The sequence below is a fragment of the Elgaria multicarinata genome, chromosome 3, assembly GCF_023053635.1.
Source record: "Elgaria multicarinata webbii isolate HBS135686 ecotype San Diego chromosome 3, rElgMul1.1.pri, whole genome shotgun sequence".
Classification (NCBI taxonomy): Eukaryota; Metazoa; Chordata; class Lepidosauria; order Squamata; family Anguidae; genus Elgaria; species Elgaria multicarinata.
In genome coordinates, this window is record NC_086173.1 from 118,309,941 (window position 1) to 118,337,572 (window position 27,632).

The following is a 27,632-nucleotide window of genomic DNA, read 5'->3' on the forward strand; positions in this document are numbered from 1 at the left end:
GGCCATCGAGTCCAACCCCCTGCTCAGTGCAGGAGCACTCCAGGCACTGTCTTGGTCAAGACTGATTTTCTCACACGGCTGCCTCCCCAGTGGGGGAAGACGTGGGCAAAGGACTAAGTCAGTGGAATCACCTGTTATCTTCAATCAAAGAATGGAGACAACAGGGTGGTTCCCTGCCCTGCCCCAATCCCCTAGTAGCGTCCAATGGTGGGACCTGGGGAGGGGACTGAGTTAGGCCTGCAGAGGGAGCCAAATGCCTAGCTCAGGAAGTTCATGAATCTGGAAGAGGTTTAAGTACTAAGTCTAGAATGTAAAGCTACCGTATTCCTTCAATTCTAAGACACACTTTTCTCCCCATATAAATATTTCTAAAAACAGGGTGCGTCTTAGAATCACGGGTGTGTCTTAGGTGTGTTTTTTTCTGTTGGTGGTACCAAAATTAGTGTGCATCTTACAATCAGTGGCGTGTTACAATCAAAGAAATACGGTATTTGGGAAACTTTGAAAGTTGGAACTAGACAAGTACAGCACAGTTCTCACTGTACTGAAAGACTTGGAGATGTGGGTGCTTTTGCCATGAGTCCTTAGGATAATTTTTTCTCTGTCTCTTCAGGATCCCTTAGTAAAGTTCTGATTTATGATTAGTGATAATGCAAGTGGGGAAAGAAAGAAAGAAAGAGAATGAAACTTCTGCAATCTGGAGAGAGAGAGAGAATGAATTCTGGCTATGTGGCAAGGCTGTATACAGCAAGATCATGTACAGAGACATTGTCACATCACTGTCTACCTCCTAATTATTGAAGGGGTGAGCACATGGTGATACTGCAGAGAATAGCTTCCCAGTGGCAAGCAGTTCCATTCAAAATGGTTGCAAATACTGAACTGCCACCCCATGGCTTGGATGTCTTGCATAAATTTCTTTCCTTGGAGCTCCAAGCTCTGCATCCTTCAGCCATAATAAAATGAAGACTTCTTCATCGTGGTCTCTGTGCATTACACACATGGGCTCTGCGCCTGCGCGAAGCCCCGCTTCGGACACTCCGGAAATCACAATTAGAACCCTTCCTTGCCCAACGTTCTTTCAGTCCAGCCCTCCTTTTGTGCTGAACACCCTTGGGCTTTTATCCCTGATGGAGCACACACTTACCTTTCCCATCTGCCTCCTACTCCCAAATCCATGCTTTCTTTTCCATAGCAGTCAACCTACAAGCACAAGTGCCTGAGCTGGTGGCAAGCAACTTTAGTTTTGCCTTGTGGCTGCTTTCTGGCTTTTCTCTTTGTAAACCGTAGATGCCACAAATTGGTTTTAGCCTGAAACTGCAAACACAGGCTGGCTCTGTGTACGTTAGGATAAAACCGTGTGTTCTTGATTGATTGAACTATCTGACTAGCACTTCCCAAAATGCAGTAGTTGAGAATTGATTGTGAAGATTCTTGTTTTAACTTCTGAGACACTTGGTGCTTCCTCCCATCGTTGTAAATCTACATAGCAAGCCAAATCTTCTGAGACAAATGAATGCAGCCCTTGTCTAGAGCAGCCGTTACCTGCCACTATTAAGCAGTCAGGAGAGGGTTAAAGAGAGAAGCTCTCCTGAGCTACTACATTGACTCTGACTAAGATGAATGTCTAATTCACTCCCACCATCCTTACTACTGCCAGTAATAAAAAGCTTGTTTCACATATTCACCCCACTGCAGACATTTTTCTTAAATTAAATATCAGGAGGACATATAATAGCGTGATTCCACGCCAAGCCAATATTATCAGATTGATGTCAGCAGTGATAATAGAAGAAGGATAAGTTGATGAGATTTCGTTTATTAAATAAAGGGAATGCATGAAGAGGGAGAGGGGGGATTTCTGGATTTGGTAACTCTCAGTGTATCAAAATGTAGGGAGATCACCTTTTTGCTCTGTGCTTTATCTCAAGAGATGGCTGATGAGAGGAAACCTTTAGTTACATTCATGCCCAACATCTTCCTTATCTTTTGTCAACTTTCCTTTCTACCATGGCATGCAACTGTCCTGTGAAGTAGGTTATGATGAGAGAAGTGATTTACATGAGGTCACTCAGTGAACTTCATTGCTGCATAGCGATTTGAACCCAGGTCCAAATCTACTTTGTCATATACACCACACTGACTCAATATCCTAAAATTTCTTGGGCAAAATACATAATTTGCTGATTTAGCTGACTCAGCAAGAGGAGAAGGGTAAGACTGTATCTATGAAATTTAGGATCTCAGTCTTTCTACTTGTTAGATATCAGAGAAGTAACAGAAGTGGCGTCTGCAGACGCATAGGTAACCTGTATTTCCATCTCTGATGTGTTGTAGAGTGGATGGTAATGAGCAGGACAGGCCTGGATGTTCTATATTCACTAAACTCTAAAGGGGTGGTCACTCTGGTTGAGAAACAGAGTGAAGAAAAATCAGCCTCAAAGCCCTTTCCTTGTGGAGCTGTGGACTGCAGGGCAAGAATCATCCATATGAGAATGATCTAGGGAATGTTGGCATCACTTGCACTTTGGCACATGGATGCTGCTATCAAGATGGCTTCAATGCAGGCAGGATGGGGGCCAGCCAAACTGTGACCTGTCACCAATTTTTAGCTATATAAAGCACAATGTAGTGTGTGTGGGTAGTTGGCTGGGCCAAGGAGGCAATGGCCCCTGAATTGATAGTGTTATTATACCTGAGGGCCAAAGGGACAGGACACATCCATACAAGAGGCACTAGAATAGATTATGCTGATTTTGGGACAGGCTGCTGAAATAAGTGGTTCTTTTGATACCTCGCAACTTTGATAATACTTAAAACCACACTAATCTTGAATCAAAAGGTGTTCCTGGTCCTTCATCAGTCACAACTGGGTCCCCAGCGCAGTCCTGTGGAAACCTCCAACAATATCAACTAAGCTCTCCACTCACTTGTGTCCTTAAGGCTACAGAAGCATGAATGATGGAGGGAAGATCTCCATTTTCTACAAAATGTCAACGCTGGCTAATTGGGTAAAGATGATAAAAGGCATTCCTGGTCTCAGACACCATTTGAGTTCCCAAATATAAAACCAGCAGAACGCCTATTACTTTAGGTGAATACCTTAAGTAAAGTAGCTCCCAGAGGAAGGTTTGAGGAGGAAGATTTACTTCCTAGTTTAAGTTTTCTCCACTTGGATTACTAGGGCTTAAAATGGGCCCAGTTATCTCTTAGAAATCATGAAACTTGATCAAAAACCATGAGACTCGATCAGTTATAGAATAGGGGCAGTATCATTGACCTTAATACTAAGCATCACATTTCCAGTTTCTCTTGAAGTTATAAAATGTTCTGCTAGATTATTAAAACAAATCTTATGAGTTAAAAACCTAATTTTAAGAGTCTTAACTTTACCAATGAATTGAGGGATTTTGTGGTATTTCCTGACCTAGTTCTGTTTGGTATTGTTTCCAAGGGGCTCATTCGGGTGATTAGGACGATATTAAAATCGCAATGACAGAACAAAATGCCAAACTTATGAGTTTCTGAAGCTCCATGTTTTAAGTTCTTTCCTGCTCCAAAGTTCTGGAAGGTATTTCACAGGGTTTTATCTCTGTGTGAAACAATGGGCTCCCTACAGTTTTCGTGGCAGCTGCCTAGGGGTGACCTTTTCCTACCAAGGACATGGATTTGTGAGAAGCAGGGAGAACTGAAACCTGTTGACTGTGGCCGATAAAAAGACAGTTGTATTGCTGTTAATGTTGATTCTCTGAATGGAATAGATGGTAGGATTTTGCTTATAAATGCTAGGGTTTTGCCCTTGATCCTTTGCCCTTGATTGGGTCTGAAGCTGCAACAAGAAGAATGTCCTACTAAAACTTTTTCAGGGAAAAACCTAGGGACTTATTCAGTTTTTACATGGTTCCTAGGATGGGAGAGACTGGAAGCAAGCCTTCAACTTGCATGCTCCCTCTGTTGTTCCTGTCACCGCATAGAGAAAGCAACATGGGAAATCCTATATCTCTTTGTATGCAAGAATATTTTTCTAAGGATTCTTCTCATTTGATCAGCATATGCAAGTGTATATGAACGTATGAAGCGTCTCAATACCCAATCAGACCATTGATCCTATCTAGCCTAGAAATTGTCTGTTCTGTCTAGTTGCAGCTCCCTAAGGTTTTGGGCTCAGGCTTTCCCAGCCCTGGGAATCTCCTTTTCGCTTGAGATGCCAGAGATTGAATCCAGGTCCTTCTACATTACAAAGTATGTGCTTTACTGCTGAGCTATGACCCTTCTCTAACTTGGTTATGGACTGTGAGGAAGATGAGTCATCATGTTTCTCATCACTAGTATAGTGTTTTCATAGGCAATGCAAGGCTTGATCCTCCAGGTCTGAAACTGGCGCCTAGCCAGATGAATTACGGTGGGCTAAAAAAAAGGCAGCACTGTATTGACCAACAGTAGTAGCATTGCTGGCACCATTTCTTGGGTAGCGTTGATAAAATAAGTGAGAATTGGCAGAGTCACAAGGTTGTTTTCTTTGTATCCCTACAGGCGGAGAAATACACAGCCTATATGTGCAAACCTGCAGGAAGCGATCCTGACTTGCTACAGTGAAAACAGACACCAAGTGCTCAACTGCTCAGAGCTGGTCAAGGAGTATCAGCGTTGTGTTAGGTTAGCACAAAAGGTAACTATAGTTTTCCTGCCAGATTCACTTTTGCTTTACTCCAGGGTGAATGTTCTTCCCTCATTACTGCTGCACCTGGTGATGGCACAAATCAATGAGAAGGCACGTCTCTCTCTGAATCCCTCTGCTGTTTGAAGCACTGATAATTGGAGGGTTGATTCAGATATTGTGAAAAACGGGTTGTGTGAATTGGTTATCACAGACAACTCCTTTTACCCATGAAGAAAGCTAAAATTGATGATAGCAAGTGTGTTTCATTAATCATTCCTATAGCACATGTAAACTTTACAAGTCTTATTTTGTTTATCCTTACAATAATCCTATAAAGTAAACTAGGCCAAGAGGTAGTCCTACCCAAGGCTACCAAAGAATGTGGTCTTGAATTTGGACCTGAGTTTAAAATCAATACTTCATTCACTGCATCCCACCAGTGATAAGTTTTTCATTTGCTCATTATTGTTTTGACTAGATATAGCACGTTGACCACATTTAAAATGCAGTTCTGGGCAATGCAACCAGCTGTCATTGGGGTTTGTGTAGATTTCTGAATTCTTCAGTATGTCCCTCATCCTTCAAAATGTACTACTTCCTATTTTTTTCTGTAGAATACAGTCTTATTTTCTGAGTCAGCTTAGAAAACACCCTGTGGTGCTCCAGAGATATCTTATTTCCCCAAAGTGGGAGGGGGATTCTTACTATTGTTGGGATAATAAATTTTAATAGACCAAATAGTTTGCTTCTTAGGGCGATGTGAGTTTCTAATTATGCCAGCTCTACCCACAGAGCCCATGACCTTGGCTTTTAGGGTAGAATTAGACATTAAGGCAGATACAGGGCTGCTGCTAAAATTGGCATCCCTGTGTCAGGATGAATTGATTTTAAATCAACAGGATTTTAAACCGTGATTTTAATCACCAAGAAAAAAAGACCAGTTAAAATAATTGATTTAAATCAAGTTTCCCATTTTGAAATGTATTGAGCAAGCATGCATTCTAACTGGTTGTTCTAATTGCTAGAACATATTTGCAACCAAAGAGAACTTCTATGTAATCCAAAGACACAATTCTAAACTTGGAGCCATGCAGCTCACATGCCTTTTGTACTATTAAGCAAAATCACATACTGTGCATCCTTATTTGAGTTAACATGCATAAGATTGGGCTGCATCAAAGTGCAGAGACTTGGTAAGCACTGAGCAAAACAGTGTTTTTCTATGATATGGAAAGTCAGTGGCTATGCTTTTTGGTTGATAAAATGATAATTTCAGAACTGAAAACATACCAAGTTGGGCATAATATGGGAATACAAGATCATCCATATGGGCTCAGTCAATGATCCTGGTATGTTACAGGGAGGCGTAGCATGGATTTTAGGGTCTGTTCATGACCTACTTTGCAAATAAATTTATAAGAGTTGCCATTATGTGAGTAGGTAAACAATGGAAACTTGGGATAAGTCCTTCTCTGAATCCCATCAATGCAACATATACGTTATGATGGGACAAAGGAGAGGGCTTTCTCTGTGGTGGCACCCCGACTGTGGAATGCCCTCCCCTTGGAGGCCCGATTGGCGCCAACATTGATTTCATTTCAACGCCAAGTAAAAACATGGCTTTTTAACAAAGCCTTTGATGGTTAAACTCACTGGCACATTGTTTTAACTGTTTTAACTGTATCTATTGATTTTAAATTATATATTGTTTTAACTTGGATCATGGTTTAATTTGTTTTTAACTGTGTATATTTATTGTTTTCTACTGTATGTTTTTATCTGTACGCCACCCTGAGATCTTAGTTATATAGGGATATAAATATTTTAAATAAATAAATAAATAAATGCAAGTGCCTTCCTGTCCTCTTAAGTCACCTCTCCAGTCAAACAATCCACAAGAATAATTTAAATAGTCCAATCTGAAGTCTTGATGGGAAATTTGCTCCAATCCTAAAGTATCTTTACCTCAAGGTAAATTAACAAGTTAAAGCATCACTTCATGGTCTGTTTTGTTCTGGGAATCTCTACCTGTATGGCACAAAGTCTAGCTTTTATCATGTTTAATCAACCAGCCTAAACTCAGTCAAAAACCAAGAACCTAAGGAAGGCTCCTATTCATTCCCTAGAATCAAGTTACTGAATCATTTGTTTTACCCCATTCTGAGTATGGCCAGGATTCCTTATCTTTTCGGGAAGCAGATACCTTAAAGAACATGTCATATGCTGCTTTTTCTAGCACATGCATGGGAGGTACAAGTGTTTTTTGGCTGCAGTGCATATATCCATGAATCACAGAATAGGCTCCATGATTTGCAAATACACAGCAAAAAGATACACCACCATGCAATGCACAGATTATTCTGTAGATAAGAAACAGAAAGTATGTGTCATGACCCTGGGAATAGGGTCAATGAAAGTAGACTGGGGAATCCAGTTTCTTAATTCCAGCACAAAGGTGCAGCCAATTCAGTCTCAATACATATTCCTAGATCTATTTTACAGGATGGATTAGCCTGAAATTGTCCTTACTCAGAGAACCTTGGAATACCTAGGCCATGATCAAAGAATGTATCTCTAATAATAATAATAATAATAATAATAATAATAATAATAATAATAATAATAATTTATTTCTTACCCGCCTCTCCAATTAGATCGAGGCGGGGAACAACAGCAGTAAGATGTAAAGATGACAGTTAGCTCAGTCTGGTGAAGGTTTAAAAAAATTCTGTGAAATTTGCATTGTGCAGAAGGAGAAAGGTTTATAGCATCATTTGATTCTGTATGTGATGCCAGGCTGACCAAGCATTTCCTTGGAGGCTGTCATGGATCATGGGGCTTAAGATTTACAAAGGAGGGACATGTGCTTGTGGGCACAAGTTGAAGGTTGAGGTGATTTCATTGCGGGGTTGAGGGGAGGCTGTACATCTAAAAAGGGGAGAGGCTGAGGGTGTGTGAAGAGAACCTTTTCTCCTTTCCATTAATATTGTGAAGGGAAAGCTGTGTGCCTGATTTAAGTATAACATGAAACAAACTGCCAGCCAGCTCCCAGAAGAAGCTCCGACAGAAGGAGATGGGAAAATTGTCAGGATATATTAGCTCAAATGTTGTTGCAAGTCCTGGTGGATTTTCCCCCTTCCTGTTTACAAAGAAGGTCTTTGTATGTCTGCAAATCAGCAAGGTTAAGGCTGCCAGCGAAAGGGCTTTTCTCTGGTATCTTTTGAAGTCCCCAACTCCCCAAACGCGTGCTTTTCTTTTTCTTCCTTGGCTTTAAAGTAAAGCAGGCCCTGCATCGCTGTTGCACAATCCTTTCCCCCCAAGTAGCTCTCTCCAGAACACGCCTCATCCCTTGCCAACCTCCGATATGCAAGCCTTCCCTCCTGCCTCCTGTAAATCAGGCTTGTAGTCTCCCCTGCCTTTTTTATTTTTACTTTTTTGGAAGTATATCTTTAGCAAATGCATTTACCGATACATCTTTATAGCACACAGTGCAGAAGGAATGTGATTACTAAAGAAGACAGATTGCATTAAATTTCCGCATATTCGCAGGCTGCTGCTCCAACCCACTTTGAAAAAAGGCTGGGAATCTGCCAGCCATAGCCCCAACATGAAATTCTTAGTAAATTGAAACCTGAGTGACTGGTAACGGCAGAGGGCACTGAAAGATCCTATTAACTCAAAGGGGATTCTTTTTTTAAAAAAGCCAGGTCCAAGGCTAGCCTAGTTCACAAGGACTTCCATGTACCATAAACCCTGCTGGAAGTTTTTCCACAGAACTAGACAAAGGATATGATATTGAGTGTGAGGTGTAATATTACCTCCTGCCATAGACTAACACAGGAGACAATTATTTTGCTAGAGGAAATTCTGCAGATATTACCTTCTAACAACCCCCTGGAAGGCTTAGAATAAAAAACAGGCCAAAACACATTGGGCTTCTTCAAAATAAATATTTTGCTTCCTGAGAATTCGTTTTTCTTCTTTTTGACCAGTTTTGGGCGCATACCTCCTTTTGTTTTTGGAAGGTTTCCGTCCACCTTGCTGCCTGGACATTCCTCTTTTCTCCAGGCTTGCTTCATGTCCATGCCTTGTATGTTATGTTGGAATGGGCCTTAGATACGCTTGAGTCCGAAGTTCCTAGGATGTATCCATGGTCCTGTCCTCTCCCCAACTCTGATTTTGAGGGATGATCACTCAGATTTCATGCATGTAGAGCACATTCCAAGATTATGTTCAACACATGGATCTGATTCACACATAACAACAGTCTTCATACCTCTCTTCTGCTTTTACTCAGCAACCCATGATTGGTTGAGCAGCCCATGATCAACTCCTGCTGAACATAACATCTGAACCCAGACTGATAGGTGGTTTAGGGGCTAAACAACCCAGCAGTTAACATATGGTTTATTTCTGGGCCGATTGTGAGTTGTGGAGTAAAGTAGAAGAGGCAGTCATGGGCAGTCATACTGACCCTGACAAGCCATAGTTTTTTAAACCAACATGTGAACAGCCCCCTGGATATGGGCCTAGTGGTAAGATGGGCACAATTCTGCTTTATTGCTCTGTGAAGGATTGTGTGAATTGGGCTCCCATCATTGTTTTCCATCCCTTTTTAATATAAGTACCCCCAAAAGCACCTCATAAATATGAGCTTGCAGTTACTTTCTAGAGAGAGAAATATGTCAACTGACTTTTTTTGCTTGGGGTTCTTTGTTGTCTTTGGGACTTGGTTTCATATCTCTGCAGAATTTCAGACAAGATCACTAAAAATTGCTGCTTTTAGGTCTAAATAAAAGCAGGGATAATAGCGCAGCTGTAGGAGGGGCTGTTTCTTTTGTGGCTTTTCAAATTATCTGTAGTTTATTGACTGCAAGATTTATCAGGAGTGTACCACAGCTTGTAGGCAATTAGGATAGAAAGTTGATGCTGCAATCTTCCTCCAGTATTTTCTCTTCTGCCAACGGGGGGCATCAGAATTTTTCATAATGTATTTCTCAGATACTAGAAAGGGAAATGTTTGTGAGGTAAATAATAAAAAGATCTACACACTTCTCCCCGATCTCCCCGCTTCAATAATTATATGGACTAGATGTGGTGGCTATAAACCAAGGAATAAGGGACAATGGTTTGGGGAATGTGGGTATTATGTTGCTTTATGTACAATTTATAATTGCCCACATATTCAGCAAATTTAGATTGTGTGTGCTTTGGGGCCAGGAACTCAACTCAGTTTTACAAATAATTGGTACCTGACCTTAGTCTTTGGTAGAGACTGTGTTAGAAATAATAATAAAAAAATCAGTTAGCCGACATTGCTTACAACAATAAGTGAACCCCATCATACAATGTGAATAAACAGTACAAATAATCCTTATGGAATAAAATAGAGAGGCAGTAAGGTATGATTTAAAATATTAAAATCCTAATCTTAAATAGATGTGGTGTATACAATTTTTTACAAATCCTTACCTCATTAGTGGGCCTTTTTTCACCATGAGTTTCCTCTTATGTGAAACAGGATTTTTATCTGTGTTTATGTTGGTCTGGTTTGCATGTAACACTAATTCATGGTTTATTTAAACAATCGTTTGTTGCTTACATGGGGTTTGTCTAGCAGATGATTGACCAAACCACAGTTTGTTTTCTCAGTCCCTGGGTAATTTATTTCCTTCCTCCTTTACCCGCTCCCTCCTGTATCCCAACTGCCTTTGCGGCACTACAGTACTGGCATGTAAAGAGGCTGGGTTCTTGACTGTTCTTGCTCACTGCCTCTGTAGCCTGGTGAAACAACCCATGATTCTGGATTCTCACATAATGACAATCCATGGTTTAAACAACCCACAGTTCGCAACCCAGCAACAAAAAATGGGTTCTTTTCGTGGGTTATTTGTGGAAGCTCAAAGGAGGCATTGAGAAAACAAACCCCACATAGAGCAATAAACCATGGGTTAAATAACCCATTGGTTAGCCTTACGTACAAACCATCTCTCTCTCTCTCTCTCTCTCTCTCTCTCTCTCTCTCTCTCTCTCATTAACAGACTGGGTGGGTTTGCAAAATCAGGGAGGGAAAATAAGCCACCGTAGCTTATTTTCCCGCCCTGAGCATGCTGGTCAAGCATTACCATAATTAGCCATGGGTTCCTGGATGGTTTGTAAAGTGGAAATTAGTTGGCTTGCAACCAGCACGCTCAGGGAGGGAAAATAAGCTATCGTACACTATTTTCCCTCCCTGGTCATGCAACCCCAGTCTCTCTTTCTCTCTCTCTCTCTCTCACACACACACACAGACACACACACACAGACACACACACACCTGCTTTTAGCTTTTTAAAAAAAACTTTGGGAGATCCTGCTAGCAGGGCCGGTGCTACCATAGAGGCCACTCAGGCGGCCGCCTAGGGCACCAAGCTAAGAGGGACGCCGGGCACAGCGCAGCACTCATGTGTGTTGGCTGTGAGCTGGGCTGGCCCGAGGATTCAGCTGGACCTGGGCGGGCAAGATGGTGCCCTGCGCCCGCCCAGCCGAAATGAAGCCAGGGACGCTGGGGTGCGGGTGGGGCGGCTCCACGTTCGGGCTTCCGGAACGCGCCCAGAAGAGAGACAGAGACAGAGACAGAGACAGAGAGAGAATGTATGGGTGAATGGGGTGCATGGGGTCTTTGAGTGAATGCATGTGTTCATGCATGTGTTTGTTTGGAGTGAGTGATGCTGAGTGTGTGTGTGCGCGCGTGTGTGAGTTGGGGGTGATGATTTGGAGGTGATATTCCTATTAAATAATGCATTTTAGACCCATAGACGTTCCTTTCCAATTTGTTTGCTATAATTGGCATGACATATTTCTTGCACTTTAAAATAAATTTAGCAGTTTCAAGTTTTGTGCTTCATATTTTTTCCAGGAAACATATGTTCTTAAAAATCAAAGTTGGCATTTTTGGGTGTGGGTGTGTGAAAGTAGCTCACCTTGCCTAGGGCGCAAAATAGTCTGGCACTGGCTCTGCCTGCTAGCAGATCTCCTACATTTCATTTTGTTGTGTCCTACAGCTCCCAGAAACATCCCTTGTCACTGTTGCATTGCAGTAGGCAGTGAGTCCAGCTAAAGTGAGTTGACATGGACAAGGGACCTCTCCAGAAAATGTTCCCTCTTGTTGCAATTCTTTTGTCTATTTCTGCCTACCCCGCCCCCCAGCAAATACTCAAGACTCTTTGGACATATTGCTGGGCAATTGTCCTCTCCTGAGCTGGAATGCAAACCTAACTACTTTTATTTAAAAGGAGTGGACAGCCATCCCACCTCTCTTCTCCTGAATCCATGGCATGTGGATAGAGTTTCACACACTGTAATCATGTGGTTTTTATAATAGTACTTCACGAATAACAAAATTTGATAGGACACATATTGATTACATAGAATAGTCCTTTAGCATATAGTTCTAAGACACATAAGTCTGTGTCAATATGCATCTATTAAGGGCTGAGAGGACATCCCCCCCCCAACTTTAGTATTCTACATTTTGAAATGCAGAAACCGTCAATATAGCTTGTACCATAACTTAGTTTGCAGCCACTTTTCTCTTATTTGCATTTCTCCCTGTCTTGACGAAAATGTATACTGCTAATTTGCTGCATATTTGAATGCAAACTTTGAAAGCTATACATAAGAACTCCCAGACTGTGCAGAAAAAGATAGATAATTTCTGAATAATAGCCCAGATTATTGATAAAGACTCTTTGAGTTCTGCTCTAAAAACCACAAATTCTGTAACCAAAGCCACAGATCTGCTGTTCTATTGAATTATGCAAATTGGGAAGACTTGAATAGATTTGTGTTAAAATTTGCATACTTGCATAATTTGCACAGCTGCAGTTTTGTTTGTTTTTAAGTTTGTGACTTTGTTTTATCAGGCTAGGAAGGAAGGCTCAGCACAACAAGTTGCTGTCTGGAAATGTTTGAAGTAAAAGCATACCTTTCCTTCTTTATCTGTCAGATACCATAATTCCCCCAATGACCTTCCCCCTTTGTCTGGCTTAATGAAATGCAGTCGCAATAACCATGCAGAAGTATGCTTGACTGACCTCCAACTACCATATCCCAAACAAAATTATTTTGCCCACAACTAAATTATTATTATTATTATTATTATTATTATTATTATTATTATTATACAACCGTCAACTACTCACTTCTCACCAAAAAGCTGGATTTTTAACTTGGGAAGTGTTATATGCAAGTAATATGTTGCTAGAAAAAAAATGTTTTCAGATACTATTAATAGGCTGTACCTCAGAATTGAAGGCCTGGGCAGCGCCATAGGCACTATGAACTGCCAACATCACAGGCTGATCCAGACCATCGCTCTTGTTCTTTGAGGATCTAGGTCAGTGGTGGGCAACCGGTGGCCCTCCCAATTATTATTTATTTATTTATTTATATAGCACCATCAATGTACATGGTGCTGTACAGAGTAAAACAATAAATAGCAAGACCCTGCCGCATAGGCTTACATTCTAATAAAATCATAATAAAACAATAAGGAGGGGAAGAGAATGCACCAAACAGGCAGTATAAAAGTCAGAGCAAAATCAAGTTTTAAAAGCTTTCGGAAAAAGAAAAGTTTTTAGCTGAGCTTTAAAAGCTGCGATTGAACTTGTAGTTCTCAAATGTTCTGGAAGAGCGTTCCAGGCGTAAGGGGCAGCCGAAGAAAATGGACAAAGCCGAGCAAGGGAAGTAGAGACCCTTGGGCAGGCGAGAAACATGGCATCAGAGGAGCGAAGAGCACGAGCGGGGCAATAGTGTGAGATGAGAGAGGAAAGATAGGAAGGAGCTAGACAGTGAAAAGCTTTGTAGGTCAACAGGAGAAGTTTATATTGGATTCTGAAGTGAATTGGAAGCCAATGAAGAGATTTCAGAAGTGGAGTAACATGGTCAGAGCGGCGAGCCAAGAAGATGATCTTAGCAGCAGAGTGGTGAACAGAAACCAACGAACTGATGTGAGAAGAAAGAAGGCCAGTGAGAAGAAGGTTGCAATAGTCCAACCGAGAAATAACCAATGCATGAACAAGAGTCTTGGCAGAAGAGACAGACAATAAATTCTTTTGATATCTGGGAATAATCAGTGATGACCTAGATCACAGGTGAGCAACTCGTGGCCTTCCAGATGTTTTGACCTACAGCTCCCATAACCAGTAAAGCTACTGATGAGGCATAATGGGAGTTGTAGGCCAAAACATCTGGAAGGCCACGAGTTGCTCACCTGTGATCTAGGTCATCACTGATTATTCCCAGATATCAAAAGAATTTATTGCAACTGATCTTATTTGTTTTTGCCCTGAAATCACATTCCTCAAGACTAACGTGGCAAGGCTGATAAGCCAACAACTTTCAAATGTATGGAGCCAAGACAACTATAGCACTGTTGCACCTTTGACTGTCAAATGTTATGCAATTCTGATATGGAAAGCACTATGAAACCAGAAAAGACATAATAATGAAGTCTAGCTTGTCATGTTTGATTGCATATGTGTCTATTTCAGTACATGTATGTAATGTGTAAATGTTTGGGGAGGCTATGTTTTTCTGCAGCTTCCTTGAGCAAGTCTTTGGAGTGAAATCAACAAGGCACACATGCCATCTTCAAAAGCAGTGCTTTTACGCAGGGTTCTTTTCATGCTTTTCCTTAAGTCAAAGTAATTTCCACATAAGAAATATGTTACAGTTGAAACATTTCTTCCCTCTAAGTAAGTGTAAATGTTTATGTTTTTGTCTCGAGCCAAGATGCAGTCATTCTCTTAAAACATCAGGAAATCTTGACAAGGTTGAAAGTTTCTGACTCAAGACTGGCACATTCGTTATGGGTCAGTACAGGAAGCTGCCTTGTACTAGATCACACTATTTGTCCAACTAGTCCAGGGATGGAGAATTACTTTTGGGTGCCCTCTGCAGGCCGAATGACATCAGGGGTCTTGGCCATGCTGGAGTTTTTCCTATTGGTTCTTCACCCTGCTGAGGAGCCGGCTTGACTCGTCCTACACCTTTCTCATGAAGCACAATTGACTGGCTGCAAGCACCGGCTGAGAGCACAGCTAGCTTCACTCCTGCTTCTGGTTCCCCATGAAGGGAAGCATGGGGACCATGTACATTGATGGTGCTATATAAATAAATAAATAATAATAATAATAATAATAATAATCATACTCAGCCAGTGCTTCCAATTACAGAGCATAGGTAACAAGAGGATACCTCTCACCAAGCCCCTGGTAGCCTTCAGGCAAGGAGGCAGGGCTTGGGGAGAGGAATGGGCAGGGCCCAGAGAGGGAGCCCAGGCCTCCACAGACTGGATGGGGAACCATCCCTGATCTAGCTCAGTATTGTCTTTCCTAACTGGTGCTGGCTGTCCAGCGTCTCGGGCAGTCTTTCACGTTATCTGCTAACTGACATCCTTTTAACTGGAGATTGCTTGCACAAGGTCACCCAGGAAAGATTCCAGTGGTCAATGGCAGTATCGTAGGCAGTGAGGTTATCCAAGGCGTGATTATTGTTAATTGAAAACTTTTCCTGCTCAAACCCTGACATGTTGAAGTGATCTTGTGAACATGTAGCTAATGTATTTCAGCAAAATCTATTTGCATATGTTTGTTCAGAGGATAACATCATAAAGGAAGCAAAAGGTGCTACATTGGAATTGGTCCTCTGTCTCCAGGATAATTTGCTTTGAGGCTTCAGCTACCTGTAGAGCAGGTCTTATTGATTCAGATGTATGTACGGCAATTCTGCTTAAGTTCACTCTTAGCTTTCTGTAGGTTCCAGGTTGTGTTGTTGTTGTTGTTGGTTGTTGATTTTAATCCTCCTTTCTTCCACCCTGTATTTGGGCAATTGCTGTGGTTATAACACTATTGGAGGAGTTTATGACTCAATAAATGGCCCCCCACAAGGGAATGAGTGAAGAGGCCGCAAGCAGCAAGCAGCTGCTGTTTATTTAGTCATAAACACGGAGGAGAGCATTACTGGATTAACTGTACCCAGGCGTTCTCCTGGCCTGTTTATTTGCATAGGTGAAAATAATCCACACTGTGCTTCTAATTGTACAGGATGAAGAGCTGGAGATGGGTTACTGTTTAATTCCCTAAGGCAGAGGTTCCTGTTCTAAAGCGTCTCAGATCAGTCCATACGCAAAAGCTTTTTGTTTGCTCTGACGTTCATTGATGGATAAACTGAAAATATAGAGCTGCCTGAAAGGACATAAACTGCCATCTTAATATATGAGGCATGTCCAAGAGCAAAATGCTGGCCTACTTAAAATGGAAATGGCTGCTGCATTCACCCAGTGTTTATGAAGCTGGAGGCATAGGTTCTTCATTTTCATTTCTATTGCTGAGCTTTGCAGAGACTTGGTGTTTCCATAACCCAGCATAGCTATATTATTATCTTGTCCAACAAGCCCTTCATGCATGCATTGCACAATCTATGCAGAGTCCCCCATGCTTCATTTTTCTCCTGCTGGGCTTTGCAAAGCAAATACTACAATTAAAAAAAAATCCTAAATGTTGCTCTTCTAAGGTCCCACCATTGTTCTTGACCACCAAAAAAATACTGAGCTGGATGATAATTGTGTTGATATATATTTCTCTATGGAATATACCTTCAAATGCATTCTAAACCATATTTAATCAGATCCAACATGAGGGTTTCCTCAACCCCCCTATCTGCACTGAAATTATCATCTCTGCTGCCTCATTGCCCTCAGCCTCCTTGTTAAACCATGAGGAGGGTTGAATTCTTGCAGTCAGGAGATATTGTTAGCTGTGTAGAAAACAATCCCTATTAGGAAAGTTTGAAGGAACTAGCCTGGAGTAGAGAAGACTGAAGGGGGGCGTGATAGCATTCTTGAGAGAGTGGGAAAGCTATCACATAGAAAAGGTCAAAGCCTTGTACTTTGTTGCCCCAGAAAACAGCATTGGAACTAATAGGCTTAAGTCACAGTACGGTAGATTTCGGTTGACTACTAGGGGAAACCTCCTGGCTGTAGTAGCAATTTGACAGTTAAATCAATTACTAGATAGGTGGTGGGGTGTGTCTTGTTGGAGGTCTACAAGTAGAGGCTGGGCAGCCATCTGTTGGAGATCCTTTAATGTCCTGTATCAAGTAGGGTTTGGACTCTACGGCCTCCAACTTGACCCTCTCCAATCCTGATTCTATTTAGTCCCAACTACTTAAACTCCCTGTTCCACGAGTCAACTAAGATTTCAACAAGACGGCCAGCCACATTAGCTAAAAAAATTCTCAAAGCTATCTGGAAACCATTCAAATCCCCAAATCTTCAGAATTAGATCTTCTTTATGGGGCAGTAGAACCAGTCTAGCCATTTGTCCAATCTTCACTACATGTTCAATTCTGTAGTTAGAGACATAAAATAAGAGATTCCCCACTCACAGCTTCTTATCAGTTGTATGAACGACTACACTGCCTTCAATGGTGGAGACAAGACCAATTTTCTTTGTTGCTTCACGTGCCTGCTCCCCACCCCACCCAAAGTACAGTCCCTTTAGCCTATATTTGCCCGATATGTAATGTTTTCTTTCCCAATTACCCATGCACAAGCAGAAATGCTACTTCTGTGAGCTGCTGCCCAGCTAATTGAAGGCAGAACTGTGGAAATCATGGTGGCAGTTATGATTCTCCTCAGAAACAGCTTTAATTCAAGCCTGAATGTTGTAGTCCTGTGGTGTGTTAGTAATATAATAAAGTAGTCCACTCTGTGTAATCTTCAAAATTGTCTAGGGGTGTTCTATTTAAAAATGTTAATTTATCAGTGTCCAAATTGCATTAGCCTTCCCTGAATATAGCAAATTCTGCTATAACTTCAGAAAGCAGCATCCAAGCTTCTTAATTCCCCATAACATAAAAAATAGAAACTGGACTGAATTCATTGTTCAGCTTTAGAGAGTCCTCTGTGAAATTGTTTGCTGAAAAAAATGTGCCTTGTCCCTTTTTCTCTTGCACCTCAATGCTTCTGCTTTCCAAAGAAATAGGTTAGCTAAGGGATTATAAAAGTCTTTCAACCCTTTGGTTATTGATTCATATCAGTCTCTGTTTGTGGAAGTTGCTGACTGTTTTGAACTTAACCCATTCAGAAAAATCTTCATCAGTCCCATAATAGATTATATTAATTGTAAGTTGAAGGGCCATGACATCAACAATATATGCAGCATCAATGTCTGAGAGAGAGTTGACACTGAGCTTCTCTACATGAGCAATTTATTGCACACTCATGATTGGCCACTCATGGAAGTTTGTGGGTCCTTTCTATGATGACGTCAATCTCCAGGACATCTCCCACACCTCCCTCCAGTAATCTTGCTTTTAAAAAGATCAAAGATAATGCACTATTTAAAATTATTGCGCGATATCACAGGGCACTAGATGGTGCATTTAATTTTATGGAGCGTTACCAAGAGGGGAAGTTTTCAACTACAAATCACATGATCGCTTTTGGTCACTATCTAAAGGAGCTGTAGTCAATGCAGAAAGACCCCAGAAGAAGAAAAGATGGTAAAGGTGTGGGTTTGTTCCTTAACGTAGAGACACACTGTGATTTCACCAACGATGGGTGTTCCTTACCCACCCAGAGAACATGTCCCAGGTGTATTTCCCAATTCAATCTCTTTCTCTGCATTCCATTCCTTGTACCTTCACTTCATCTAGTTCCCCAACTCCATTTTTAAATGTTTGTTTTCAGTATTTTAACTGGGGAGTTTGTTGTGCCATTCTGTTGATGGTACTCTCTTCTTGTAGATAGAAGAACCAAATTTGCAGGGAAGCATGATTAGATGTTTTACATTTCAGTAATGAAGTCCTCCACCATTCTGTCCTGTTTGGCCACCCAAGAGATCTGCTGTGTAGGAGGCAGCACCTAACAGTCCTCTGACATTTTCCAAAGCAGTTTCATTCTGTTACTCTTAGCTGCATCATCTTGGACAACTCTAAGTGACACTTCTCTAATTAATGTTTAAATTCTTCAAATGCAGGTATAAAAAAACTTGAGACAGGTAATAGGCTTCTAAGGGCTGATGTCTACAACTGTTGAGTTAGCTCTGTTGCCTTTCTGTGACCTTTAACAGGGTACTTATACTGTGGTTTCTACATCTTTAGAGTGCTTTTAGGATCTGTGAAAGGACCTTAATGAATGCAAAGTATTCTTAAAAATTATTTGCATCTCTGCCCACATGGTAGGATTTGAACTTATTACCTTTCATAATAGAAATCAAACTTGTAATGCAGAGAACTTAGTAACCTAATGCTATAATGTACATTGACTCCTTTGTAAAGAGGGATTGGTCTACCAATGTGATGATGGATTTTGAAATGTAAAGGAATGTAAAGTAACATTTTTAATCTAGGTGTTATCTCTTGGCATCCTTAAATACCTATGTAAAGTGATTTTTGTCTAAGTTCATAACTAGTCTGAAAAGGAGAGTATGACAAATGTCTAGAGTTAGATTACCTAGGGTGTCTCCCTAGATAAAGTTAGAAACTGGGTAAAAAAAAATTCTTCTCTTTTTAAAATTAAAAGATGTGAGTTTATTCCCATACAATCTCAGTCCTTAGCTTCTATTCTTCAGGCTTCTGCATTTCATCTTCCAGCTTATCTTTCTGTCACTAGAATTACCTTCTACCCATCTGACTGTGAATTTTTCCACTCAAACTATCAGTCCATTCCATTGTCCCTGAGGAGCGAGTCAGTTTAGTTCATCAAGCAGATCATCTACTGGTTCATATAACTCAGAAGAGCAGCCTGTGCCAGGCGAACTCTGACCAAAACAGAGAAATTGATTTTTGTTGTTAGATATTTATTATTTTTCTTATCGAGAAGACATCCTGTGCTACCAGATATCTTTCAAAACATGCCATTTTGGGGTAGAATGGCCGGTATAAACAAACAAACAAAATGTTTTAGTTTAAAGAACTGGATTGCAACATCTTCTAAACTTAATACTGACGGAAGGTGATCCATGGTTGTGAATAAAATTCAGTTAGTGGAATTTCAGCTGGTTTTGTTCCCCACAAGGCACAGCATGAACTTCAGCCCCGATCTGGCTTGGAGGACTTTGACTCTCTAGGAAAGCAGAGAGTTTTTCTTTATTGCCCATTCAGTTATTACCCCCTTGTGATACTTCCGCCCATATTTCTAGACTGAGCCCAACCATTCGCTTCTATAAGAGCATTCTGTAGCTGTCAAAAATAAATGATCTCCAGCCAGATTTCTTCCTGTGAATTAATGGCTTTCAGATGCGTGTATCCTTACCAGCCTGCTGAGCCTCCAATTTCCCTTTCCAGGGATTTAAATGTTCTCTGTGGAAAACTGTAAGCAAACTGAACAAAATGCAAGTTCAAAAATAGCAAGATGTTAACTGCCTCTGACATGCTGTGCTTCCTTAATTCAAAATAGTCTAGTTGGTGTGTGTGTTTTAATTTTTCTTAATTCCCTTTACATTGTTTCCCACCCATGACACTGTCATCTTCATTTTATTTGCTCTTGTTTTAAAGCTTCACGGGGTACTACAGATGCATGCAGCTGTCCTTGCACAAACTTTTTTCTTTAATGTCTGGCTGTGGTACTGTCACATCCCACACTTGAAGAAGCATGCACCAGTTCTTGACCCAGTTTTGGAAATATAGTAAGCAGTCCTGAATGCAGACAAGTAGCACTGCAAAGATATCATTTGGGTAAATTAAAAGTTGCTCAGATAAATGTTCCAGTTGTTCTTTAAAGATATTAGCAGTTTTAGGAATATCAGTACTAGGAAAGTCTGGGGTTCAAGGAAAGGACAGGAGGATTATTCGAATTTTATATCTGTCACCAGGTGCATAATTTGATGGTCCTCCTAGATTAATCTTTGCCACTGGAGGCTCAAGTGGCCTCAGTGGCTAGGAGCGCCTTTTACCAGCTTCAGCTGGTATACCAGGTACAGCCATTACTGGACCTTGATAGCTTAGCCATGGTGGTTCAGGCACTGATAATAACCCCTTTTCAGAAAATGGTTAGTGAGCGTGTTTAAAACATGATTATGTAGCCACCCTGGTTAGGGATAGTTCACATGATAGTTTGAATATAGCCACTGCATTCCCTTCGTGGAGGAGCACATGGTGGAGAAGAGAGATATCAGGAAAAATGAATGATCTATAATGGGTATAGTAATATAGCAAGCTTTACGCCCAGTTGATTTTTTTTAATTGTTTGATTATATTTGAAGGGCTGAAATTTCCCAGTAGAATTTTAGCTGACTCTCCCGTAGTGTGGGAGTAAATCCCCTGCTGAAACCTGGTAGTGGTTATGGGACTTTAAGGAGTAGGGATATGAAAATCAGCAAAACATAAGCTCCTTGAGCTTTTCTGGATTCCACTTCGAAACTCATTCCAACTCATGTCTGTATCAGATTCCAAGCTCTCACCTCACTCCACACACCCCACACCCGCATGAAAATTTGTGCATATTTTTCTGTTTGCTTTTCAAATGTATGCATCAGTTGCGCAGCATTATGTGTTTGGGGGTCAGTCTAAATTACCTCCCGGAGCACCTTGCAATCCAGTGCTGCTAAGTACAAAGAGATGGAAGATTTTCTGATTCTATTCTACAAGTTGTTCTACAAGTCCTGAAGGGGTAAAAGGAAATGAATCTTGGGGGAAGGTGAATCTAGACAAACGGAGAGAGTGGCTTTTGCCTTGCAGAAGGAGACCCCTGGGCAGCTGGGAGGAAGCAGGGTTTGCTTGGATTTGTGTTGCTGTAGGCCTTCATCCTAAGCTTAGTGTAAACAAACTCTTTTTATAAAAGAAACACACAAGTCTCCAGTTCCCCCTCCTTCTAGGACACTGAAGTCTGAGTGGCCCCATTCAGAAGACACCTTAAACCTTGGCTTTAACCACGGAGGTTAATCCAGAAAGCCAGGCTGCGTTCAGAAGACACCTTAAACCATGGCTTTAACCATGGTGAATAAAGCAAAAAGCCTTATTCACCATGGTTAAAGCCATGGTTTAAGGTGTCTTCTGAATGGGGCCAGAAGCCCCTGCAAGTTCATCCTTTTCAGGACTGGGGTGCAGGGGCATAACATGTGCATTTTTGACATGTGCACATTTTTCTCCAATTGATTAAAGAGTGTTTCTGTGCGTTTTTCAAAAGTACATGTTTTTCATGTATATTTTTGAAATGTATGCCATTTTCAAAAGCATTGCAAGCTTGGAAATGTACTGACTTTGAGTACAGATTGCATTCTGGTCCAGGAGGTGTGAATTGGGTTCATTCTGGTTAAAATGAACTGACACAACTTTTTCATACATCCCTAGTGAGGAGGTATTATAGGACCAGTTCATCACCTGATCCTCTCACTGGAGAAGCCAATTCATTTAGACTGGCTCGTTACACCAGATGCTGGAGAGCTACCCTCAGCAATACAATTTGCAAAGATCCTTCTGTGAACAGAGAAAAGTGGTCATCTTAAAGATCCTTGACTGAAAGTTGTCATTAAGTCTGACCACCTGCTGAATTGGGGGGGTGCAGGTTCCTTGCAAAGATTTACAGTAGCCACAAAAGCTGAAGTAGTAAGTATTGCCCAAAATGTTAGCTGTGATGGGGGACGGACGGACAGTTTTATTGGGTTACAAGTTAGGTTCTAATTGGAGAAAAAAAAATCAAATTTTAAAAGTATTTTGTTAAACAGGGTTATCATTTCTAATGATATTAAGGAAACTGAATAATTTGTTCATTACTAAAATAGGCCAAAAAAAATTTCACCCGCTATGCTCTTTTCCAACAAGAAATGAAAAGAACAGGTTCTGGGCTAAGCAATCTATAAACGTGAAGAATAAATAATTTAAACAGCATTTTATGGGGGCACTTTGACCCCTAGCACCTTATGTGCATGTTTTTTCAGTTTTCTGAGTTATTCCAATAAGGATGGAATTTACCAACAAGCCTGTAATAATAAAAAACATGTTTCTTCCCACTAGATTTAGGAGGTGGTCATTGAAACAGCACATGGCACTTCACACTGCGTCATGGTTGGGGAATACCTGGAGCATGGAGTTGTGGAAGACTGACACAAGATGATGATGATGATGATGATTTTTAAAAGGCTTTTCAGTGCTGTTAGGGTATATTTGAACCAACCTGTTGACAGGGGATTTAATAGTTTGGGGTGGAGAAATAATTTGGTCATTTTCAAGCTGTGGAATCTCTTGCTTTGCTATTGCTGCTACTTCATACTACTCATCTCCTATAGCTTTATCCAAGATAAATCTTTGTTCCCACCAAAGAAATTAAAATCAGTGTAGTAGTAGAAAATATAGATACTGGTCTACAAGAAAAGGAGAGAGCTTACACATCTATTTACCTCACTCTCATTTTTTCCTTCATGTTTTCAAATCTGGCAATATATGCCTCTTTCTTTCCAGAATCTGGGCTTTTTTTAATGACTGTTTTATGATCAGACATTTCCTGACATGTAAGCTGTCACTGATGTTTCCAGAACTAGACCTTAGGAGCTGTTATTAAGTACAAACCACCCTGTCAGAGTTTCTTGTGTTAAAAGGAAAGATGTTGATGATTTGAAAGCAGCCTCTGATATTGCTCCTTCTGCCCTTCATAGGATGTCCAGTCTCATTATTTCATGCTTGGACAAGGTAAGTATTTGGAACTAGCAAACACTAGTGTAGTTGCTGATTGTAGCAGGGCAGAGTACCTTTTCCTGCTGATCCGCTGGATTCATGGCTTGCTGTCAGCTAGATGTCAGTTTCTTGGTAGCTTATTGTTGAGACATGTTGTCCAAGCAAGACAGTCCATGACAGGGGGAAGAGCCAGAGGGGGAGGAGGTAAATCTTCATAAATCTAGGTCATGTGGTGATATCTGAACACATGGAATGGAGAGTATTTGGCCAATTTTCTCTTTAGCAATATAAATACCTTAAATTGCCTTTTTTTTTAAGAAGAGGCATCCAGTCAGTATCTTTAAAAGACCTCTCAGACTGATGGACAGATGGTAAATGTGGTCACTAGATATCCCTTATGGCTTGCATTCCTAGTATGTTGTATAAAGAACATTGCAACTCCATAAAAAGATATTGAACACTCTGTCCTAATAGCACTTTAATAGAACAAGCATCTTAGGGAATGTCTACACCTAGGGGTGTAGAGGGAGGGAGGGAGAGAGGAGGATCACGGACTTACCTGCTTCCACGATCCTCCCCCAGATGGCCTTGTGATGTCCTGGAATGAAAAAGGGACGTCACAAACCACCTCCTTCTTTTTTTAAGAGGAGTGTGGTCTTGCGACAAAAAGGGTAAATAAAACAACAACCACGCCCAACACCCCCCCCAACATCCTTGGGGCAGTGAAATTGCTGCCCCCCAACCCCCATGGGCATGGAGCCTCCCCACTCTGCTCCGTGCTCAGCCCTGCTACTCGTGGAGAGGAAGGGAAGATGGGAACGGACACCTCACCACCCATGGTCCTCGGTATGGTCCTGGGACCATGGGCAAAATCAGGATAACCAAGGTCTCAGTTATCTTGGGAAAATGGAGGGGTTGTCCCTGCTTGCCCCTAGGTTTGCCTGTGTGTCAGGGAAGACCTCAGAATGACCCCGGGGGAAAAGGCTGGTGAAGACATGCCCATAACCTTCTTGATGTTGCAGAATTTTGCCAGAGTGCTGAGATGGACCACAATTAAATTATCTTTATTTTTCCAGGATCCCCCATTTGCATTCTGCATTGTGAATGTATCAATTTATTTTCAAGGCCATGACACACTTCTTCTGTGTCTGCCTCTGTTATCATTTGGGGTTCACCTGCCATCACCCTCTTCCTATCTTTCCTGAGTCCGTCACCTGCCCTTTTTCTGGTGCTTTGTCTTTTTCTTCCTTATGTGTTTTAACCTTGTGGAAATTGGCACAGAGTTTGAGGTTTAGAAAGAAGCTAGCGTAGGGAATGAAATGCACCTCATGCTTGTCTTCATTTAAATATGCTTCATCAAATATGGCGGTTCTGAGGATCACAGAAATCTTCAAGCCGTAGATTAGGCGAATGTGGGGCATAATTTTGCATTCCTCCTGTGCGTCATGTAGAATGAGCACTCAAAAGAAGCCATTCTAGCCATGCTTTAGAAATAATAATAATAATAATAATAATAATAATAATACCTGTATAACATTTCCAAGTATTCAAAGCACTTCACATGCATTATTTAGCTGTGATCCTTACAACAACTGTGTAAGGTAAGACAGTATTATTATTTCTTATATTGCCAATGGAGCGGGGCTGAAGCTGAAAAAAAGTATAGCTTAAAAGTTTGTGTTGGTCTTGGCATGTTCCAATTCTTTCCTGTAGACAACACAGTCTAAGCAAAAATATTAGTAGGGTTTCCTCATTCTCATGATCAATGAGCAAATTGATCTGTTGCATATGATGCATTGGCCTTTTTATTCCAGCATTGGCCTTTTTATTCCATTATCCATCTCTATCATAATATCAACAAATTCTTCCGAACAGGGCCATTGGTTCCCTTCTACTGCAGAGATTAAAGGATTCATCCTAAAGTTGTTATTTGCACTCAAGAACTGCCCTCCTTTTTCATGGACAGAAGTTCATTAAAAAAAACTAGTAAAATTAAGGACCTGTAATCATCATCATCATCATCATCATCATCCAGCCCCTCCCTCTGGATCGAGGCAGTGAACAACTCCAAAAACAATATAATACATAAAATTAGTTAAAAGAGCATATAAAACCAATACAATATTAAAATAACAATCACAGCATCTTAAAATTCTTAGTTTTAAAATTCATCTGGGTAGGCCTGCCGGAAAAGACTAGTCTTTATGGCTGTCTTAAACTCAAAGAGCTTTAAGCTGATGAATCTCCTCCGGCAGGCCATTCCACAGTCTGGGGACAGCAGAAGAAAAGATCCTTGGTAACAGTTGCCAGCCTAGTTTTGGCTGACTGGAGTAGACCCTTCCCAAAGGACCTGAGTATGCGGGGTGGATTGTATGGGAGAAGGCGATCCCACAGGTAACCCGGACCCAAACCATGTAGGGCTTTGAAGGTAATAACCAACATTTTATACTTCGCCCGGAAACTAATTGGCAGCCACTGAAGTGATTTTAAAGTTGGTGTAATATTGTCACCCCAGGTGTACTGGTGACCAACCTAGCTGCCATAGTTGAAGTTTCCGGACTAGGCACAAAGGTAGCCCTATGTAGAGCGCATTGCAAAAGTCAAGCCTCGAAGTTACCAGCGTGGTCTTCCAACTCTAGGAAGGTGCGCAGCTGGCGTATCAGCCAAAGCTGATAGTAGGCACTCCTGGCTGTCACATCTATCTGGGCTGTCATTTGGAGCGACGGATCCAGAAGCACCCCCAAGCTGCAAACGCAGTCTTTCACGGGGAGTGTAACCCCATCCAGAAGTGGTTGACACACCTCAAAACCCAGATTGCAGCCTTTGACAGTAATCACCTCTGTCTTGTCTGGATTCAGCTTCAGTTTGTTTTTCCTCATCCAGCCCATTACTGCCTCTAAGCATTTATTCAGAGAAGACACTATCCTTAGCTGACGCTGTGGTCGAAGGCGTAGAGAAGTATATTTGGGTGTCATTTATTTATTTATTTATTACATTTTTATACCCCCCAATAGCCAAAGCTCTCTGGGCGGTTCACCAGCATACTGTTAGCACCCCGCCCCACCCCATGCCTCCGGATGATCTCGACCAGCAGTTTCATGTAGATGTTGAACAGCATTGGGGATAGGATTGTGGTTCGCCATACAACAGCTGCTTCTTTGAGAAGCAGCTATCCCTAAGCATCACCATCTGGAACCTACCCGAGAGGTAGGACCGGAACCACTGGAGCACAGTGCCCCCAATTCCCAATTCCCTCAGGCCTTCCAGAAGGATACCATGGTCGATGGTATCGAAAGCTGCTGAGAGGTCCAAAAGCACCAGCAGAGACACACACTCCCTTTCAAGACTCTTGCAAAGATCATCCACTAAGGCGACCATAGCAGTCTCAACTCCGTATCCTGCTCTGAAGCCAGTTTGAAATGGGTCTAGATCATCCAAGACTGGTTGGAGTTGGTAGGCAACTGCCCTCTCAATCACCTTGGCCAAAAATGGAAGATTTGATACTGGTCTGTAATTATTAGGGTCCAGGAAGGGCTTTTTAAGAAGTTGCTGTACTACTGCCTCTTTTAAGCATGATGGAAAACCTCCCTGAGAGATGCTTAATAATATGCTGAAGTTGTTGTCTAACTACATCTCCTCCCTGGATGACCAGCCATGAAGGACAGGGATCGAGAGGGCAAGTTGTCCTCAGTCGTCCAAGCAGCTTGTCCACATCCTCGGTACTCACCAACTGAAACTGCTCCAGTGTAATCCTACTCGCAGAGTTGCTGTTGGATGGAAAATTATTCTTTTCAAATAAGTAAGTTTCTTGACCTTGTGACTTTTAAAACCTTTATATTATGCCATTTTTGGAGAGGTAAAACAGCTGTGTTATATCTTGGTTGATTTCCTAGTCAGTGCAGAAAATAAATCGTATACTCCAAAAATGGCTAGCAGCCACACTGTTAGATTCCCTATTTGGCTCCTTGTGTATTATACAACTTCATTTAAAGGATAATGCAGTGCATGTCAAAACATTTTGGTCAGATAGCCAAAATCTGGTGTCGCAATTCTCAGGAACCAGGTATATTTTCTTTTGCTGCATGCTTTTAAACAATTAGGCTAGGCTGCATACTTAGCAACCCTTAGCTTTCACTTTTGCATTGTGAAGCAAGTTTCTAGTCCTTAAGTTATAAAGATAGACCTGAAAGCATGTGAACAATATCAGGTGAAGATGGGCAAGGGACAATGAATGGAATTTCCCAACCTAAATGCAAATCTATTTTGTTTGCTTTCTCAGTCTCTTCTCTAAGTTATAGGTATAAAATTATCAGGA

The 27,632-nt window shown here is 41.3% G+C and overlaps 1 protein-coding gene and 1 pseudogene across 1 annotated transcript in view; both read left to right on the top strand.

The window, feature by feature from the left end:
* The window catches only part of CHCHD6 (coiled-coil-helix-coiled-coil-helix domain containing 6), a 214,713-nt gene that overhangs the window by 152,569 nt on the left and 34,512 nt on the right, over positions 1-27,632 (top strand). Inside the window, exon 8 of the mRNA XM_063121377.1 lies at positions 4,534-4,669. Within this exon, the coding sequence (XP_062977447.1) occupies positions 4,534-4,669 (136 nt within the window). The remainder of the gene's footprint in view (positions 1-4,533; positions 4,670-27,632) is intronic.
* On the top strand, positions 15,140-15,309 carry LOC134397076 (U4 spliceosomal RNA; annotated as a pseudogene).